The sequence below is a fragment of the Vanellus vanellus genome, assembly GCF_965231255.1.
Source record: "Vanellus vanellus genome assembly, contig: HAP1_SCAFFOLD_405, whole genome shotgun sequence".
In the NCBI taxonomy this organism is placed as follows: domain Eukaryota; kingdom Metazoa; phylum Chordata; class Aves; order Charadriiformes; family Charadriidae; genus Vanellus; species Vanellus vanellus.
The window spans coordinates 12,035-32,450 of NW_028128494.1; the positions used below are offsets into that span (position 1 = coordinate 12,035).

Below are 20,416 nucleotides of genomic sequence, written 5' to 3' on the forward strand. Positions count from 1 at the left end.
CCACGGGCCACAGCCGTTGCCGGCTGCAGCTTTCCGCTGGGGGCCACTGCTTCGTCTTCGAAGCTGGGTGGCAATGAAACCCATGGCTAAATTTTAGGTGAGGGGACCTCACAGCCCAGTTGGAAACACAGATGGCTCCAGGTTGCCTTGAGCAAGGGGATCCCCACACCAGGGCTTTCCAGCTACTCTGGCACCCAAGTCCCGCACTGGGGCCAGCGAGGCCATCCCCGGCCACGTTCCTGTTGTCTGCTTCCCCTCAGCGTTATCCTGGCAAACGCACACATGCATCTACAGTCCCCCGTCTCCATCACCCCTCTCGCTTCAGCCTGGTCCCATGCCAGAACCATCCTGGGAAGAGGAACTAATGAGCAAAAATAGGGGAAGCGAGCCTGTCCATATGGACAGAGTCACGGCTTTCACAGCAGAAGCTGCTTTAACCGTTTATTCCCCAAAACACACATCAGCTGCCCTGTGCTGCTGAAACTGGGGCCCCGCCAGGCACCGGCACCCCTGGGCAGAGCCAGCTCAGTACCACTGGGACCTGCTCCCTGCAGCACTGAGCAGGAGGTGCCTTTCCCAGCTGGGGGCATGGCAGGCCCTCGGGGAAGGACAGGGATGGGGCAAAGGAAGCAAGAGAGGGCCCTAATGTAGATGTTGGCATGGGGGGGACTCCTGTGCCATGGGCTGGCTCCCATGGGGACAACCCCCAAACCCACCAGTGCCTGCCCTGGGGTCTCGGGCAGCTTCTTCCCCAGGAGAGAAGGGAGACGAGGCTCGTGCTATCCCCCACACCGAAACCACGCTGCACCACCTCTCCGCTTCCTCTCCTCACCCCAGACGTGGAGGAAAGCCTCCAAGTCAGCAGCAGAGATCACACAACGAGGGCCAGATCTCACCCCACCATGTGAGCGACACCCCAAGGCTGTGGGGCTGGGGACAGGTCCCTTGCATGGCACAAAGGAGCTGGGGTCACCCAGGAGGATGGGGGATTCATCTGGGGGAGTCACCCAAGCGTTGGCCAAGGGAGATTCACACCGTGGAATCCCCTGGGCACGGTGAAGAGCTGAAGGCGAGATTGGTCCCTGCCCCATCCCCAGCAGAGCAGCTTTCGTGGGGAAAGAGAGCTTTTGCAAACAGGGAGGCCGTGAGCTCCAGGCACCTCGACTTTCTGCTCCCCACCCGCTTGTCTCAGCTACACTCAGACATTTCTCACACTCATCGGTTCTCACTTCTCCTTTCCCTTTTGTTAATTCAACCCCCAAAAGAAGGAACCACCCAGCAGCTGCGCCCCCAGCCAGCTCATTTCCCCAGCTCCCGCCTCACCGCTCGGACGTCTGGTGAGGGCTGGTTCAGCCATGGGCTGGGTGCCGTGGGGAGTGCTGCTCACCTGCGTGTCCGTGGCTTGGGTGAGAGGGGCTGAGCAGTCCCAGGAGCTCTCTCCCTCTGTGAGGTTTCCAGAGTGCAAGGCGGCTCTGAAGCTCCCAAGTCTGGAAGTCCTGCCAGGGGGCGGCTGGGATAACCTCAGGAATTTGGATATGGGCAGAGTCATCAACCTGGGCTACTCGCTGTGCAAGACCACAGAAGACGGATCTTATATCATCCCAGATGAGGTCTTCACTATACCTCGCAAGCAGAGCAACCTGGACATCAACTCCGAGATCATCGACTCCTGGAAAGATTACCAAAGCATCACCTCCGCCTCCATCAACCTGGAGCTGTCCCTCTTCTCCTCCATCAATGGCAAGTTCTCCTACGACTTCCACCGGACCAAGACCCACCAAGTGAAAGACCGTGCCGTCACCACCCGAGTGCAAGTCAGGAACCTGGTTTACACTGCCAAGATTGACCCAGGGGCAGTCCTGGACAAGGGCTTCAAGAAGCAGCTGCTGACGATCGCCAGCCACCTGGAGAACAACCAGACGCGGATGGCTGATTTTCTGGCTGAGGTGCTGGTGCTTAATTATGGCACCCACACCATCACCTCCGTGGATGCCGGAGCCAGCTTGGTGCAGGAGGATCAGATCAAGGCAACCTTCCTGAAGGACAGCTGGGCCGCACGGAGCGCTGTCACCGCCTCGGCTGGCATAGCCTTCCACAGCATCATCAGTGTGAAAAACGAGGAGTCCCTGGATGTTGGCTCTGGCTTCACCAAGCAGTATCTGGAGAACCGCACCAACTCCAGGGTGGAGAGCATTGGTGGGACCCCCTTTTACCCAGGCATCACCCTCAAGACCTGGCAGGAGGGGATCAGAAACCAGCTGGTGGCTCTCGACCGCTCAGGGCTGCCCCTGTACTTCTTCATCAATCCCAGCACCCTGCCAGAGCTGCCCACCCCCACGGTGAAGAAGCTGGCCAGGCGAGTGGAGATGGCTATTCGCCGCTACTACACCTTCAACACTTACCCAGGCTGCACCGACGCCACCTCGCCCAACTTCAACTTCCATGCCAATGCTGATGATGGCTCCTGCGAGGGTGCCATGACCAACTTCACCTTTGGGGGAGTCTTCCAGGAATGTACTGGGCTGGCCGGCCCCGACACCAGCTCGCTGTGCCGGGGGCTGGAGCAGAGGAACCCCCTTACTGGGGCTTTCTCCTGCCCCACCACCTACACTCCGGTGCTGCTGGGCGTGCAGGAGAGGGAGGAAGGCCACAGCCATCTGGAATGCCACAACAAGTGCATCCTGGGCATCTTCTGCCACCGTGAGTGCAGGGACATCTTCTGGCTCTCACGGGTGCAATTCAGTGCCTACTGGTGCGCTACGAGTGGGCCAGTGCCGCCACACTCGGGCTATCTCTTTGGGGGGCTGTTCAGCGCCCACAGCGCCAACTCCATCACCGGTGCCCAGTCCTGCCCCTCGGGGTACTTCCCACTGAAGCTCTTTGATGAGCTCAAGGTGTGTGTGAGCCAGGATTACGAGGGGGGGGGCCAGTACGCGGTGCCATTCGGGGGCTTCTTCAGCTGCCAGGCAGGGAACCCCTTGGCGGGGCGGCACCAGGGCACTGCCGAAGACCCCCATGCCAAGAGCTGTCCCCCAGGCTTCAGCCAGCACTTGGCGCTCATCAGCGATAGCTGCCAGGTGGAGTACTGCGTCCAGGCCGGCATCTTCACTGGGGGCTCGCTGCCACCCGCCCGCCTGCCACCCTTCACCCGGCCCCCCACCAACCTGCCAGCCATCGACACGGTGCTGGTGAGCAGCGGGGATGGGGACAGCGCCTGGGTCAGGGACGGGCAGAGCCATGTGTGGCGGCGGGCCCAGCCCGAAGAGATCCAGCATTCAGCGGAGATGGTGAGAGGACAGGGGCTGACGGGGGGTGAGGTGGCTGGCGTCACCGCAGCAGTCCTGGCAGGGCTGGCCACCATTCTGGCAATGGTATGCTACAGCCGCCGGAGGTACACGGCACGGGGGTACCGCGCGATGGGTGAAGGGGACAGCCTGGGCGCTGCAAGCCCTGAGGACAGCACTGTGCTGAGCGTGGGCGAGGGGTACCAGCAAGAGCCGGAGGGCCCGATGGCGTGAGCGTTTCCCTCTCCCTGCAGTTGCCATGCGATGTCCTGTGCCCCAAACCCAGCCAAAGCCCCCTGCCTGCCCCCCCTTTCCAGGGGCAAAGCTATGCAGCACCACCAGCCCCCTGCCCCTCGGCCCTGGAGCCGAGAGTCCTGGTCCCCACGCTCACCCCTCCATGTGCGGTTGCCCTCCACTGGATCCCCAGCTCCAGCCTCGAGCACCTGGGAGGCTGCATGGCCCATCGGACATCCCTCCCCAGCGTCCCCCTGGAGCCCAACTCCTGGGGTCAGCCCATCATCAGGACCCACTACCATATCCCTCTGCCAGCCCCCGCACCGCCACGGCTGCATCTCCCCCCTCCAACCAGTCCTGGGGCTCTGACCCTTCAAAGAGAAGCAAGTTTCTCCCCCCACTGCAAGCCACGCCCCAGCTGTCCCCCCCACCCCAAAACCAAAGAAAGAGACCCAAGGCCCTTCGACAAGCCACTGGGGTGCCCAAAGAGAAGGAAACCTGGAGCATAGCCATCTTCTCCCCCCCAGGCAGGCCCCACAAAGCCAGGGGAAGGTGTGCACCCCCCTGCCCCCCCGACACACAGGAACACCAGCAGGACTTAAGCCTGTCCATGGTGGAGGTGCTACTCATAAAATCCGTGGGTCAGGATGCATGCCAGGGCATGCACAACGCCTGGGAAAAGACCCCCCCAGCCCTCCAAGCCCAGAGAGCCCCCCTCCAGCTACTGCAGGCACCCCTGGCCAGCGCAGACGGCATTAGCAATGCTTTGCCTCGCGGGAGAGGAGGGAGTGGAGGGTCCCCAGAGACGCGCATGGAGTTACCTACCGAATTCTGCCCGCGGCGACCGGAGGGCAACCCCCTTCTCCACGTATATCTATCGGGATAGATATACACACGCATGCGGAGAGGCACGGATCAGTTTTATTTCAGCTAGCACTAATTGCGTAGGCAACACAGCATTAAAAAAGAAGAAAAAAAAAAAAAGTCATGTTGTGAAAAGACTGTGTCACGTTAGGAGCCGTCAGGCCGGCAGCCGGGGAAGGTGGGGACCCCCCTCCCTCCCCCAGACTACGGTGTGGGGTTTTGCATAGCTCCAGCCAGGGTTTTTCTGCAGTGGGGGAAGTCCGGGGCTTGGGTGGAAGAGAAACCGCACTCCTGCAGCTCCTCTGGCTGCAGAGCTGCCCAAAAAGGGGGGGTTTTCCCGGGGAAAGAGATTTTCTCCCTTGAGGTAGAAAGTAACACCCCATGCTAAGGACAGCCAGGGACAGACCGGTGCGAAGGGGCATCAGGGGGACGGGGGGTACCTGGCCCTCCCCGTGGTGCCCCCTCGCTCGCCTGGCCACACAGACGACGGACAGAAGACAACATAGAGGCCAGGCCGTGCAGGGACAGCGCGCATCCCCTGCCATCCGCTTTATTGACCCCCACCCCCGTGGCGGGGGGCGACGCGCCCCCCAGGCTGGGGAGAGGGAAAACAGCCACGACAACAGAATGGTGCACAGCAGGACGGGTCCCCCCTGCGCCATCCCTGGGGACAGAGGGTGAGGTGACACCCTCCCTCCCAGGAGAACCAGGAAGGGAATGCAACAGAATGGGCTCAAAAACCCCCAAACCCCAGGGAGCATCAGTGCCGGGCGGGGGGGGGCGCAGCTGGGGCAGTGGTAGGTGCTGCGCCCCTCCGCTCTCCAACCCCGGGGGTCTCGCGGGCCAGGGGCACGAGCACAGCCAGCCCCCACCAGCAGGCAGATGCCCCCAGCGCAGCCCCCAAGGCCGTGGGACCCCCCAGCACCCCGTCACCAGTGGCTCCCACAGGGCCCCTGTGAAGTCCCCCATGGGCTGGCAGGGACCCCAAGACACCATGCAACAACCCCTCCCCTGTCCCTGTCCCCCACGCTCCCCTCCCCATGCCACCCCTTGGCCCCAGCCCACGGCCGGCCAGCCACCTCCCCCCATCCCCCCTGGCCTCCCCAGGGACCTCTGGGGATGCTGCTGTGACCCAGCAGGAAGGAACGGTTCCACCCACACTTGCGCCTGGCCCCACGGGGACCCGCAGCCCACAGCCCTGCCGTAGGGCACCGACCCCCTCTGGGGCTGGGAGGGAGTCCCCACAGCAGGAGAATGGTGCTGTCCCCATTCCGCCCCCTGCAAGTGCCACTGGGCTCCGTCCTCAGTCCGGCCGCAGCACCATGTTCTCCCAGCCCCCCCCAGGCCACCTCCTGCCAACGCCACCACCTATATGTACATATATACGACAAAACCCCAAAACACGAGGTATATAAAAATTCAACGCGGGGACGCCCCCATACGAACAGTTCAAGGAACCCACTACGGGGGGTGGGGTGGGAGACAGGCCGGTAAACGTACCCCCCCTCTTCCTACCACCCACCGCCCCCTCCCCAGCACAGGGGGGACAACCCAGACAAGGGGACCCTGCGGGGCACAGCTCAGACACAGCCAAGAGGACAAGGGAGCATGGGACTGGGGGGGCCAGACGGGGCAGACTGGCCCCCCCCAACCTCCATGGACGCAGGAGACCAGTGGGGAGGTACCGGACAGGACAAACAAACAAACGGCTGAGAGATGAGGCAGAACGAGGGGGACCCCTATGAACCCCGCTCCCCCCCCAGGCCAGCTCCCAGCCCCAGGCGGGTGTCAGGGGCACAGGGCCGGGCTGGAACCGTCTGACGGATGAGGAGGGAGGGGAGCCTGGCACCCCCCACGCCCTCAGCAGGGACAGGACACCAGCCGGACCGGACGGTGAAGCCCCGCAGCTCTGTGAGGGGAGGCTCCCTCCCCGCAGGAGCGGAGGGGACGGTCAAAAGGACCTTCTCCCGCACCCCCAGCCAGCCCAGGGATGCTCCCACTGGGCGGGTGCCCCCGAGAGCAGGGGGGCTCCAGGTGCCCCCTGCAAAGTCCCCCAGGGGGGTTTCTCCAGCAGCTTTATCCCGGGGGTGGGGGCACAGGAGCCACTTCCCTTGCCTCCCCGCCACAGTCTCAGTCCTTCTCCTGCGCCAGGCTCTCCTCCGTGATGCCCTGGGCCGCAAGCTCAGCGAGGACATTGTCCAGGTAGTTGATGTCGGGGTAGCCGTGGCCAGTGAGGTTGGAGCCGAACTCTGTCTTGTGGTGGATCTCGTTCCAGATCACCGTGTCTGACTCGCCTGTGGTGCTGGAAGTCCCAATGGCAAAGATCAAGCGCCGGTCCCAGGCTACCAGCAGCAGTTTCAGTACCTGTGGAGGGGAGAGAAGGGGCAGGCAGCAAGGCAGACGCTGGGGTGAAGCACCCGCTCCTGCTCAGGGTACACCTGGTCATCCCGGCAACGTGGGCAATCCACAGCCAAGCTCTCTCCCAGGGAGCTCAGGATCCCAGCACGGGGTCCCACCCCAACCAAAGTGGTGGGAGCAGGCTGCAGAGCTCCCCCAGAGCACGGGAACATCACTGGGCTCCTGCAGAGTGTGCCGGATGGGCTACAGGGAAAACCTCCACCCAGATTCACCTGCGTAACCCCTCTCTGCTTTTCCCCATGCTCCAAAGAGCTGCTCATTCCCTCTCCTCCTCGATACGCTCTTTAGCATGCCTTGGCCAGCTACAGCCGCCCGGGTGAGGCCCTCACCTTTCTGCCCTTCTCGCTGTCTGGCAGGTAGCAGTGCCGGGGGAAGCCACGGGCAGTGAAGCTCTTCCCGGGGTTTGGATGCTCCGGTCCCTGCAGTGCGTGGAGCGGGAGAGAAACAAAACCCTTTTGGAGCTCGGAAGGATGCTCTGGGCACAAGGCAATCCCCCACCCTCAGTGGACGTAGAGCTGCTCACTGCTGTGCTGGGCAGCCACGCTCCAGCACGGTGGCCCTAAACACCACTGTCCCCCTTGGCGCCAAGCAGACAGGGCAAACACTTTCATGCAGACGTACCCCAGACCACCCACAACATCCTTACAGATATGCAGCTCCCAAGACATTGTTGAACCCAGAGCCCTGAGTCAAAGCATGAGCTGCAGCATGGCCCAAGGATGACACAGCAGTGACAAGGGCCCCCAGCCCCCTAACGGGACCACTCATGTACCCCCCTGGGCATAGGGCCGGGCCGCACCTGCACCCCTGGAGGGATGTTGTAGATGATGCGGATGGTTTTGCAGTCGGAGTGGCCAGGCAGCGCGTGAGGGATGATGTGATACTCCATCTTCCCCGGGGGCTGTGTCCCCGTCTTCACCCCATAGATGGTTTTGCAGGTGGGACACTGCAGGCTCCCATCCTGAGAGCAGGAAAAGAGGGGGACATCATGAAACCCGCATCCTCCAGCACTGAGCTGGACCGGGCACTCCGTCCCCGAGCAGCACTGAATGCTGTTTTCATCATGAAAACAGTCATTTCAAAAACACTCAGGAAGCTGGGGGTAGGCCTGGGAGAATTTGCTACAGCGACCCAACTTTAACCAAAAAAAAAAATAGGTCTGCATTTCCCTCCCTCATCAGTTTTACAGTCCTCGCTACTTTCCCTACCTCTGTTTTGGGGTTGTTTGTTTATTTTTCAAAGAGGGAAAGATAATAAATATTAAAAAAAAAAAAAAAAAGCAACGTGAAACACATTTTCCTGGGAACGTCAGCACAAGGGCCATTTGCAGGGGGCTCAGGAAAGCCCACCTGTGGCTGCAAAAGCACTGCCCAGCGCCTGACAGTGCTGCTCAAACACGCGGGGATCAAAGTTCACTGCCACTAACCCTGGAAAGGAAAGCAAGGACGTAAAACTGGTCATAGCGGGGGGAAAAAACACCTACGCAACACTGTTTTCTGATTTAGCGGTCCCGAAGTGCTGGTAAAAATTAAACTCTCCATCGGGGGGAGAGGTCGGAGCCCTCCGGGGCAGCAGGACTTGAGCACCATCCTGCTGAGGGCAGGTGAAGCTCAGCACAGGTTGCCAAGGGGGGGGCTCGGGCATCCCCCAGGGCCACAGCCTCGCACCTTGTTGCCGTTGTTGTACATGGCGACCAGGCAGTGGAGATGGAAGACGTGGCCGCATTTCACCAGCTTCCCCACCAGGTCAGGCTTGACGGCCGGCTGGGGTCCCTTGTAGCCAGAGGGTGCAGAGAGGCGCTCCATGCAGATGGTGCAGTCCTGCGTGGAAGGGAAGGAGAGAGGTCAGATAAATAGATGCCACTGGAGCCTCACCAAGGACACGGGGCTGATGAGCCGCCCTGCTCTTGCCCAGGGACCAGCACTCACCGCTGGTCCCGTGCCATCACCCTGCGCCACCAGCAGGGCCAGCCAGCACGTGTGTGTGACACACAGCCCCTCTTCAGAGGGGGACGGGGACAGGGCAGAGCCATGAGGGGTGGTGGGAGAGCCCTGCACAGCGTGGGGGCATCGCCCGTGTCCCCCATCGCTCTTCCCAGAGCAAAGTGCCCTGGGGACACCCCAGCGCGACCCCCACTGCTCGCACCTCATCTGGTGGATGCCGCACCTTCTGCAGGTATTTTTTCAGCACCTCCTCTGGGGTTTTACCTGTGGGAGAGCAAGAGTCAGAAGTGCTGGAGGGCAGCACAGGGGAAACCCACTGCCAGGGGCAGCAGGAGGGGATGGGGGGGACAGGGGGACCAGGTAGGGAAGGGGGGACAGGAGCAGGGGCCAAGTGGCAAAGTGCCTCTCACCCTTCTTGGCCTGTTTCTTGGTGGTCTTGCGGCAGGTGTGGGAGATGCCGGGGATGGACTGGATCTCACTTTTGCTGACGGGTGGGGGGTGCAGCACCAGCTTGGGGGGCCGTGTCAGGCAGACGGGCAGCCCGGCCGCACTCATGAGGATCCCCGTGATCCCTAGGTGAGGGGGTTCAAAATGGCACCGAGGAACCAGCGTCGCCCCGAACCCCAGATGTTCTCCCAAAAGCCGCCCTGATGGGGCTGGCTTCCCACAGGGAGGCCCGCACCCCCCGGCACAGGTGCCCCGCTGCGGCCCCCTCCTCACCTGCCAGTGCCGGGTTGACAGGACTGGAGCCGGTGAGGTTCTTCACAGGGACGGTGGGGACCCTGCGAGGAGACAGCAAAGACCACGTCAGGGCCGGCGGCAGGCACCCATGTCCCCGCGGCCCCCAGAGGCCAGCAGGGGCCAGACAATAGTTGCCTGAGCAACTGCACAGGCCCTGGCTGGAAATAGAGAATCCCCCGATGGGGCGACGTGCCCCCCCGCCCCACTGCCGCCTTTTCTCTCGCTCTTTAGAAACCCTGCCTACGTCTCCATTCACGGCCCGTTTTTGTCACCGCTCCCTGGGCCGGTCTGTTGTTTTTTTTCCTCCTTTCTCCTACAGCCACGTTGCTGCCACAGCTCTTTCCCCCCCTCCCCTTGGGGCTCTCTTCCATGGGAAAGTTTCCCAGCAGATCAGGAGCGGAGGGAAGGGGGAGGACGGAGAGGGAAAGGAAAGGGGCCAGGCTGCGACAGAAGGCTGACGGCAGAGCCAGACAAAGGGGACAAACAAGCTCATTAACTTCCCACCCCCCTCAAAAAAAAAAAAATAAAGTGTCTTCGGAGGGTGGGGGTCTGGAGAGACCCCTTCTCATGGGGCCTGAATGGCTTTTCTTTGGGCCTTTTGCAGTTCCGCACCCATGCCCTGCCACCGAGAGAAAAGCAGCCTCAGCCTCCTCATTGAGATGCAGGAGCCGCCCCCGTCCCCACTCCCGTCCCCGGGCACCCACGGGGAAGGCGAGGGGCCCAGCAGAGCCCTCTGCCCACAAGAGATTGGGGACCCCCACAGTCCGTCTCCCACCAGGCTCAGGGGCAACAGCTCCCCTGCAGTGGGAGCCTCACGGTGCTGTGGCCCTGCTGTGCCCCAGGGAGGGGAAAAAAAATTGCGCTGCCCTTTCTTCCCCCCATAACTACCCTCTCAATCACGCGCGGCAGGACTCACCCGGAGGCGATGAGCACCCGGGACTGGGCGATGGCCAGGCGCTGGAGGTGGCTGCGGTTCAGGGTGCTGAGGCCGGGCCGGGACACCTTGCCACTGCCAGCGCCAGGGGGGCTGGCGCTGGAGCTGGCCGAGCTCAAGGTGGGCGTGCTGGCTGCCTGCCGCCGGCCCCCTTGGGCTGCCAGGGGCTTCAGCGAGCCACGCACTGTGGCCATGCTGTCGGGTGCCTTGGGCCCCGGGGCCGGTGCTGGGGCTTTGGGGGCGGCGGGTGGCACTGCGGGGGCTTTGCGGGGCTGCAGGGTGCCGGTGCTGGGGCCAGCAGCTGACACGGTGGCTTTGACGCTCATGACCAGGAGGCACTGGGGACAGGCGCAGGCAGGGACCGGGGGGGCTGCTGCCGCCCCAGGGCTGGCTGGCCAGGACTGTGACTTGGGCAGGGTGCCTGAGACCAGCGGGTAGACCATGTCAAGGCGGCGGCGGACTCGGCGCTTGCGCTGGGTCTGCCGGTTGATCTGGCCCATGGTGGCAAAGTCGATGACGTAGCAGAAGCCAATGGCGCTCAGGTCCACCCAGGGGTGCTGCTTCTCATAGGCGCGCTGGATGGTGATGCCCACATCCATGTCATAGGGCGTCCACGACCCGCTGTCGTTCTCCCACTCCCACACAACTCCCTTGCCTGGTGCCGATGATGGGTCATAGTAGCTGCGCCGGACAGGGCGGATAGTGCCTGAGGGAGGGTGAGAGATGCCGTCAGACCCTGGCGCCGGCTCTCACCTGCAGGCAGGGAGCGAAACCACTCCAACCTGCCCCACCAGTGCCGTTCCGCACGGTGACAGGATGCCTTTCTGGCTGAGCTGTTGTCCCCACCCTGCCAGGGGACTGGTGTGCCTCAGTTTCCCCAGGCTGCTGCCTGCAAGCCGCCCTGCTACCGACACACCTGAAGTGCCAGGGAGCCCCTGGGCTGTACGCGCACTGCACTGGGGCGCACCCCCAGAGCAATTGGGGTGAGGGAAGGGCAGATCTCATGGTGGCAGTTGCTTTCCCAGCCCCAGCATGCAGCCGCTCAGCCCTGATGGGGAAACACAGAACCACATGCTCAGCCGCTCCAACCTGCTCCCAAGGATCTCCTGTGGGAGCCTGATGACACCAGGCACGTAGGCACTGGACTCCTGCAGTGCCCGCCACAGACCTCTCTCCCTCTCAGCTCCAGACGGGGATGGGGGAATAAAAGATTTAAGGGGCAGCTCTGAGCCCCACAGAGGTGACATGTGCAGGGACCCACTTGCACCAGGGAGCGGGGCTTGCGCCAGGCACACCATCTGCAGCTGCCAAACTGGCCCGTGACAAAAACTCAGCCTATGGCACAGGGAAAACCCCCGCGAGGCTGAGCAAAGGAGTTTGAGCAGGGCCCTGTGCCCAGCTCCTGCTCCACCATCAGCAAGCGTTAAGAGTGGGACGAGAGCGCAAAGCACGAAGGCTTTGTGGTTTGCATCCTTATTTCTGCTAGGCGTTTCCTTTCCCACCGCTCCCAGCCGACTAGGACGCATTCAAAGGACGACGCAAATTTTGGAAACTCCTACAACGAGGAGAAAGCCTTCCTCTCTGGGACGTTTCACGGCACAGCAGGGCTGGCTGGACATGGCCGGGCTCTGCGTTGGGGCCCATCCTGAGCATGCTACTAGTGCCCAGAGTTATTCGGTTAATAGCTGTGATAAGCTCACGAGCATCCCTGCCTCCACACTCTTCTGCAAAACCCCATGGCTCGGCCCCGCTGCCAGAGGTAGGAACAAGAAAGCTCAAAGAGAAGAAATAATAAGCCTATTTCTTCAGCTTTTCACCACGTGTCTTGCAAAGCCTGCAAGAATTTCAGTCCCTTTTCACCCCCACCACTCCGCTGGGAGCAGCCGCCACCATTGGTCCCTACACAGGACCACTTCCCACAAAAAAAGTGGGCTAAAAAGCTGTTTATTAGCACTAATGACAGGCACCCGCCAAGCACCCCACTACAGAGAACGAGGTGCAGCTGCACCCCGGGCAAGCCAGGCCACCCATTCTGCAAAGGGGCAGCCGGGGGAGAAAAGCCACCGGCATTGGCAGCACAAAGTGGGACTGGAGGGGAGCGGGGCAGTGATTTATCCTAATCCGACACAAGGCGGGGAGGGCGGCAGAGGCGGTATGCAGCATCTGGCAGTCCCCGGGCGGTGGTGTGGGAACGCCGTGCGTCCCCCCCAGCCCAGCATGGCCAGCCGGCCTCCCATTCAGCACGGGAAGAAAAGGGACAATAGCTATTCAGGGCCTGCCAGGGTCATGACCCCCCCAAATCAGAACTGTTTAATGACCCAAAATACCAACATCCCCAGCAACCCAGGGAGAGACAGAACAATCCCCCTTTCAGGCCTCCTCCCCAGGCGACAATAGCCCTCAGAGGCTGGCCCCCAGCCCCGCCGCAGAGGTCCCTTGTCCCCACACCCCCAGGCAGGGGAGGGTCCCCGCCAGCCCCCGGGGATGCTGGGGGAAGGAGGACAAAGGAGGGTGTCTGGCACCCTGCTGCACCCAGCAACCCCTGTCCCCGGGACGAGGGACATTGGCTGGTCCCCTTCCCATGGCCACCACGGGGGTGCTGGGAAGGGGGGGGGGGCACAAATCCCCTGTGCCGACCTCTCCCCTATGGGTGCCTGTGCCCCACATCCCGGACACTCCTAGGGCCATATGTGCCCCATCACCTTGGGAATCCCTCCACACCACCACCACCCCCCCGAAGACCCCCAAACACCCTCCTTTACCTGTGCAAGCCACCACCCCGGGGAGCCCCCACCTGTCTGTGCCTTCCCTGAGCACACCGCACCTGCTTGTGCTCCCACCCTGGGCACGTCCGGGGGCTGCCGTCACCCAGGGCAGGATTTGGCCCCCAAACACGGTACAGCACTGGGGCTTCGGGGATGGTGGCAGCTCAGAGGTAGCACGGGGAAGCTGGGCATGGCGGGGCAGGGTCTGCCGGGGACGGGCCCTGCGCACGGTGGGACTGCAGGCTGGGAGAGGAGACGGGCGTAGGGTGCCACAGGGCCCAGGGAGGAGGCTGGGCAGCAGGACCCCCTAAGGGTCCGGGAACGCGCAAGCAGGGCCAGGCGGCACAGGGCACGGCGCGCAGCGGGGACCAGGCGGGATGGCGTAACACGAGCCGGCCGCGGGCAACCCCGGGCAGGGTGGGCTCGTGCAGCAGCGGGCAGCGCTGGGCAGCGGGCAGCAGAGCGGTGCAACTCCCGGGCAGGCGGAGCAGGGCGGTGCGGGGCACGCCCCGGCGCGGTGCGGGATCGGGCAACGCAAGCCGGGACCGGGCTGCGGGACCGGGCAGCAGGGCCGTGGCAGAGCGGGCGACGGGGCGCGGGGCCGGGCAGGGCGGCACGGTGCGACACGGGCCGGGGAACGGCAGCGCCGCACAACCCCACCCACGGGCCGGGCCGGGCCGCGCCACACCGGGCCCGGCGGCCCCGCGCCGACGGGCGCAGGGCCGGAACGGGGCCCGGGAACACAGCGCAGACCCGCGCCCGTCCTGTCACGGCCCCGCGGCGGCGGCGGGGAGCGGGCGCGGCGGGTCCCCGCGGGCTGACTCACCGGTGTCCTGGCGGAACTGGTGCATGGACTGCAGGTCGATGATGTAGGGCGCCAGGCGGCTGTCGGCCTGGCCCAGCACCACGCTGCCGCCCGCCCGCGGCCCGGCGCGGGCCACCGCCTCGATGTGGTGGCTGACGGCGGGGCTGTAGGGCCGCCACCGCCCGTGCTCGTTCAGCCATTCCCACACCACCACGGCCGAGGCCAGCAGCATGGCTCCACCGCCCCGGCCCGCCGCCGCCGCCTCCCCCGGCTCCGGTTGGCCGCCGCCGACGCCCCGCGGCCGCTGCAGCCCGCCCCGGCGGCACTCGCATGCTCGGCGCGGCGCAGGGCTCTGCCCGCCCCCGCCCCGGGGCCGGCCGCCGAGCGGGCGCGGAGGCGAGGCCGCCCCTCAGCGCCGCGGCGGACCGCAGCCACGGGCGGACGGGCCCCGCCCGCACCCACAGCGCGGAGGGGCGGGGCGGTCCCGCCCCTGACGTCACCGCGCCCGGACCCGGACCGGCGGCACCGCGCGACCCGCCGGGGAGGGGGGGGGGGGGGGGACGCGGCCGGGAGAAACCATTCCCGCCGGGGGTGGGGTGGGGTGGGGTGTGTAGAGCTGAGCGCTGCTCGGCCCCGCGCACCCCCCGGGCCCCCGGTGCCCCCGGTGCCCCCCGCACCCCTCCCACTGCCCTCCCCGGGACCCCTCCCAGAGACGCCCGCACCGCCACATAGGACCCCAGGACCCCTCCCAGTGCCCCCATGCCCCCCCCCCCCAGCACCCCTGGGACCCCTCCTAGCGTCCCCCGCACCCCCACCTGGGACCCCTCCCCGTGCTCCCCTCCCCCGGCAGGACCTCGGGGCCGGACCCCGTTTTGTGCGCCGTGATGGTGAAACGCGCCCTGAGGGCTCCGGCCACCCTGGTCCAGGGGGAGCGCTGCCCCCGGCCACGGCCCCTGACCCGCAAAAATGGGTTCAAAGCCCAAAACCGCCCTGTGCCACACGGGGCATCCGGCCATGACCCCATCCCCGGTACCCCATCCCCGGTACCCTGGCCCCCCCAGCTGCCGGCCACAGTTCACTTTCCCCGGGAAGTGCTTTTTGGGGAGATTTCACACAGCTTCAGCCCAGTGCGAGGCTGTGAATCCTTTGGGATGCTCCTCCGCCCCACGCGTGCCTCGGCGGCCCAGCGGCTTTGCTGTGCACCCCAAAACCCATGCAACCAACGCTGGCGTGCTCCGGCTGGCAGTGCGACGTGGGCACCTCTGCTTTGCGGTGACCCCCTGGGGCCAGAGCAGCCGTGCCGGCCCCTCAGCGCTGCCCAAAAATAAGTCCATCCTGAGCTTGTTCTTCTGTGGAGCCCCGAGAGTGGCAGCCCTGGGGCAGGACATCAGTCATGGGTGGGTGCCGGCATCAGGGCTCACCTCGTTTAACGCTCCTGTGCTCAGGCGCACAAAACACCAATTTTCTTGGATATTAAACAAAACTGCCATCATTGCCTAGTTTGGGGAGAATTGTACCAATTGCGTCCGTGTCCCCTGCGCGGAGGTTTCCCACCACCAGCAAATCTCCTGGCCCATGTCCCATGTCCCATGCCAGCTCATCAGGGGATGCGCCCCCGGGGCGCGGGAGTTGCGGTGCTGCTGCGGGACGCGGCCGAGCCCCCAGCACTGCCGCAGCTCCTCTCCCGACAGACCTGTTCCCCAGGCACTGCTCAGACTGACGAGCGTCTGCCAGCAGCGCTTGCGGTAAGAAACAATTAGGCAAAATCTAAATAGAGGGAAAAAAGGAAGGGAGGAAGGAAAAAAAGGGGGAAGAAACAGGTGGGGACTGACGGTGCTGCCAGCTGACGAGCGCTGTGGCGAGAGGAGGCGAACCGCAGGAGCTCCAGCAAAGCTCTCCGGGCAGCTCGCCCTCGGAGACGTACAGGGCCACGCTGGAAGCGCATTTTCCTGCAGGAACGAGGGCTGCCAGCCCTTCCCAGGAAGGCAGCGCGGTGGCAGAGACACACTCCTCCGGGCTCTCACCTGCTCCTTCGGGGCAAGCGCACAGCCAAGGCCACCACAGGGAAACCCGGGGAAACCCTTTCCGCTGACTCAGGCAGGAGGAGAAGGTTTTCCTGCTGTTAAAGAGGAAAGCACTGGTGAACTTTTCCCACCTCCCCAGCTCGGGATCAAGAAGTGAGGAGCCTGTGCTGCAGCATTGGCACGGGACGGCAAAGGGGACTGGTGAGCCGGTGGGATGGGCACAGCTGAACCCCCTCTGCTGCGGCGCGCGGTGGGCGACGGGGAAGTTTACCCTCCCTCAGCGCCCAGTGCCGGTGCCAGCGCCCGGGTACAGGCAAGGCTGGGCAGCAGCCTCGGGTGGCTCAAAATCTTCCCATCCCCACAAAGCATGCTCAAACCAACCACGCGTTCAGCCCAAACATATTTTTTTTTGAATTAAACACATTCATGGGCTGGTTTTGGTGGCTCCTTCCCCGCTGCCATTTGGGAACACAGCCTCCTCCCCCCCCTTCTCCGCTTCCACCAGCACTGCGGATCCTCTTCCCAAAGCACTATCTCAGATGGATTTTTGGTGGGGTTTTAGTTTGCAGCAGACCATTCAGGGTTCTCAGTGGCATTATCCATGTGGGTGCAACTGTCCTCCCCTCAAACTCTTCATTTCTGTCTCCAAAATCAACAGCTTCATTCACCTCCATCCACGCAGATCGACTTAACTCTAGCCTGCAGCCATGCAAGTCCGAAGCAACAATGCAGCTCGGCTGTCCGGTGCCCCTGTTCTCGCCAAATTAGTTTACCAGTGATTCCCTTTGGGGTCACAGCTGAAAAAAAGTGTTAAAACCCGTCCGGCTCATCCATCACCACCTCTTTGCTGCGCGGTACTGCTGGAGACCTGGAGCCTCTTGCTCGGCCAGACCAGGGAGGTTTGGATTATGGTTTGCTGTTTTCACTCTGTTTCTGGTTGCGGTGGCGGTTCAAAGCGTTGCGGGTGCTTTGCACACACAGGCGCGCCCAGCGCCGCTGGCACGGCAGCGCGGGAGGAATAAGGGCGGTTGCAAAAGCAGCGGTGCTTCACCTTCACCCTGCTGGGCACAGCCTGGGGGGCACTGCCATCATCCACCTTCTGTCCCCACTGCGCCTCCGGCTCCCGGTGCAGCTCGCAGCACCACCAGCAGCTGACCTGGGAGGATCACGTATCAGGGACCCGCGCCAGCACTGGGGCCAGCTCCACAGTGACGTGAAGGTCACCTTATCCCGGGGCCACTGCGGTGCAAGAAAAGGGTTCTGTTCCTGCCTGCCTGGTTGGGCCGCAAGGTGCAGAGGCAGACATGCGGTGTTTGAGCTTCGGGAAGGCGAGGGGCAGTGGTGGGCGAGGACGCAGGGGGAGAAAAGCAAGATGGCTTCAAGTGCACGGAGCAGACAGGATGGGGAGAGAGAAGTACTTGCTGGGAAAGGGACTTACTTTGACTAATCCCCCCAAAAATAACAGGCCAGAAATTGTTATTCACAAGCGCAGGGAAGCAGAAACATTGCAAATAATCCGGTCTGAGCTGCAAAGATGAGGTCAGGCAGTAAGTGGTGATGAAGAAGCTGCATGTTCTTCCTCTTGGGCGTCACCCGCAAAAAAATGGGCACCACCAAACCACCCTCACCCTGAGCCCACAGGGCAGCTGCGGCCCTGCTCGCCCCGATGTGGCCATTGGGATGGGCGCTGGGGGCCCTGCCTGGGCATCGCCCTTCGTCTTCCCCACGCCCACACAGACGCCGCCGGCACCGGGTCAGGCGCCGTGCCTGGTGCCGCCACCACCCACTGCGACAAAGCCGCTTTGTGCAGTGCCGGCTGGGCATGTCCCCAGCCTCCTCCCCACTCCATGCCCCCCGGCGTCCCCCCGCATCGCCTTCCTTCTCGCAGGTCGGGGAAAAAGGCAGCACCACACCAGGACAGGGCACAACCCCAGCGACCCCCCCACCTCCTCCTCCTCCTCACCCTCCTGCCATCCCCAGCTCCTTCATCTTCCCCACAGCCTCCCAGAGGGTCCCATCCCCCCCAAACCTCCTACCCCACCGGGACAGACCCTTCCCCGGGGTGGGAATGGGGCAGCCCAGGCTCTCCGGTGAGGTTGAGCCCCACTGTCCCACCTCCCCCAAGAAGTTACATCACTGCAGCAGATCTCCCAGCCTTTTTATTCGCTTGGCAGCCAGCAGCCATCACATCCATCCCGCAAGAAAAAACACGGCCCGGGTGGCTGTGAAACCTGACGGCAATCTCCGTCACAGCGTGAGCGATGTGGTGGGGGCTGTCTAAGCCTCCATGCCCCTGCCAGTCCCAAAATAACCCCTGGAGGCACAAACCTCCTTGCAGAGGACCTTCTGGACCACAGCCTTCAGCTAAAAGATTCTCTCTGCTACCTTCTCTGAGCAGTTAAGAAATCCCCTCCTGATTGTACACCACCACCACCCCCCAAAAAAAGCCCCCAAGCAGTTAGAGCAGAAATTCAACGTGCAGAAGATGCGGAGAGAGGCAGGAGAAGAGTCCGTGAGAAGGCAGCGAAGCCTTGCAAGGCGCTGCTGGGGGGCAGGTCCCAAGACCCCTTTCACCAGACGGTATATTCTGTCCCTTGTCTCCCGCCTCGCCCCTGCACAAGCCCCGAGGCAGCTTCTGTCCGGCAGGTCACAGCCTCCAGGCCCTGGGATGGGCGGCAAAGCTGCTTCCCGGGGGTAATTCCAGCCCCCCGCAGGCAGAGCCCGCGCCACCCCCGAGGCTCGCCCTGCCCGGGACCCCCGCTCCCTCTGGGGTGCAGGGCGGCCCCCGCCTCGGTTTTTCTGTGGGGAAAGGGGCCCACAGGCAGTGGCACCAAAAGCATGGGGGGACCCAGAGGTTAATAAGGTCCCTCCTGTCCGCCCCCCTCCTTGAACAGCCCCCTTCGCTGTGGGCAGCCCTCCACAGGGGTGCTCGAGGAACCCCCCTGCCCCCTGCCCGCCATCACGGGCTTTCGGCCGTGCCAGGGGCCGAGCTGCTGCCCGGCCTGGGCTTGGCAAGCTGCCGCAGGTCCCGCGCGGACCTGACGGCCCACTGGGCCAACTCCCGCAGCACCCCCAGGCCCCGCAGCTTCCTCTCGAAGAGGCCAAGGTGGGGGGCCGGGGCGGGCCCAGCGCCCTCCTCGCTGGGGGGCCCTCGGCTCTCCAGCCGCAGCAGCTCCTCCAGGTGGTAGGCGAAGGCCGAGACCTGGAGCAGGACGCCCGCCAGCGCCCGGCCCAACGCAGTGTCGGCCTCACCCAGCTGCTCCCGCTGCTCCTCCAGCATCTGGGCCAGCAGGACGCGGAAGGCCCGGTACGCTGCCAGGTTCTCCAGCAGCCGCTGGGTGCCTGTCTGCTCATCCCAGTGCTCCACCGCTGCTGCCGGCACCCCCTCCACTGCCGCCACGCTGGCTGAGGCGTCCAAGCCCTGCCGCTCCACCTGCCGGGGCGAGAGCAGATGGGGATCAGCGGTGGCAGGAAAAATGGAGGGACATGCCCCCCCCCCCCCCCCCCCCCGAGCCCCGTTGGCACCGGCTCTGGGTGGCCCCGATTCAGCGCCGGCGCTGGTCAGGAGGCACTTGGGGCAGCACAAGGCCGGGTGCTCGAGGTTTGCCCGCGCACCAGCTGGCAGTGCCAAGGACCGGACACCAGCAGCATTTCATCCCCCATCTCTACCACGGGCCAGAGCCCTCCCACCACGGCACAGCTGCCAGAAGTCCCCCAGATGCTGGCAGTGGCGGCCACCACGCCAGCAGTCCCAGCCCTGCGGCAGCCGGGCAAACTCACGTAGGTGTCCAGGAGGTCGACAACGTCCGAGCGCATCTTCCCGGCCAGGCGGATGCCTCGGCTGCACAGGTCACGGCGCTGGAGGGCGGCCGAGGGGCTGTCTGCTGCCGCCATGGCCTGGGCAGCTGTCACGGGCACCAGGCTCACGGCGCAGCGCCCGCCCGGCCCAGGGAGGACAATCCCTTGCTGAGCTGGTGCATTCCAGCCGGGAGCTCCGCTCACACGTCCGCCAGCCGGGCTCTCCCCCTCTTCCGCGCCTGGGGCCTGGCACGACGCTGCAAATTCCCGCCACTGGGATCAACAGCAACAGATTATTTCCCTAATTCCCCCGCGGTTTGCTACTCTGAGCGCTTTGCCCAGAATGGTCTCGCCCAGCGACAACAGGGTCCCCGCTCCGGCTCTGATCCATTGCTCCCTCCCAGCCGCACAGCGAGACGAGCAGCACGCTAATCCTCCTGGCTCATGCCAGAGCGCGGGAAACTGCTGCCGGGAAGAGGCGAGTAAAGCCCGGACATTGCTCAACACCTCAGCCCGGGCAGCAGGCTGGGGCCTGAGCAGGGCAGTGCGCTGCAGGGACCGAGGGGAGCCCCCAGCTGCAGACCCAGCACCGGCCACAGGCTGGGC

General features: G+C 64.1%; 3 protein-coding genes across 3 annotated transcripts; 1 reads left to right on the forward strand and 2 right to left on the reverse strand.

Annotated features, from left to right (window-relative positions):
* Positions 1 to 1,355: 1,355 nt before the first annotated feature.
* MPEG1 (macrophage expressed 1) lies at positions 1,356 to 3,518 on the forward strand (the record flags this gene model as incomplete). The annotated part of the gene is made up of 1 exon (XM_082500232.1): positions 1,356 to 3,518. One exon carries the CDS (start codon positions 1,356 to 1,358, stop codon positions 3,516 to 3,518), a length of 2,163 nt encoding a protein of 720 aa, XP_082356358.1.
* A 1,980-nt stretch (positions 3,519 to 5,498) lies between these two features.
* DTX4 (deltex E3 ubiquitin ligase 4) lies at positions 5,499 to 14,305 on the reverse strand. The gene is made up of 9 exons (XM_082500231.1): positions 14,010 to 14,305; positions 10,401 to 11,124; positions 9,464 to 9,525; positions 9,154 to 9,315; positions 8,946 to 9,007; positions 8,468 to 8,620; positions 7,600 to 7,761; positions 7,130 to 7,219; positions 5,499 to 6,746 (listed from the first exon to the last, which is right to left on the reverse strand). The coding sequence occupies exons 1-9, from the start codon at positions 14,218 to 14,220 to the stop codon at positions 6,513 to 6,515; spliced, it is 1,860 nt and encodes a 619-aa protein (XP_082356357.1). The 5' UTR covers positions 14,221 to 14,305; the 3' UTR covers positions 5,499 to 6,512.
* Positions 14,306 to 18,971: 4,666 nt separating this feature from the next.
* CNTF (ciliary neurotrophic factor) lies at positions 18,972 to 20,106 on the reverse strand (the record flags this gene model as incomplete). The annotated part of the gene is made up of 2 exons (XM_082500222.1): positions 19,793 to 20,106; positions 18,972 to 19,445 (listed from the first exon to the last, which is right to left on the reverse strand). The coding sequence occupies exons 1-2, from the start codon at positions 19,904 to 19,906 to the stop codon at positions 18,972 to 18,974; spliced, it is 588 nt and encodes a 195-aa protein (XP_082356348.1). The 5' UTR covers positions 19,907 to 20,106.
* Between the last annotated feature and the right edge of the window lie 310 nt (positions 20,107 to 20,416).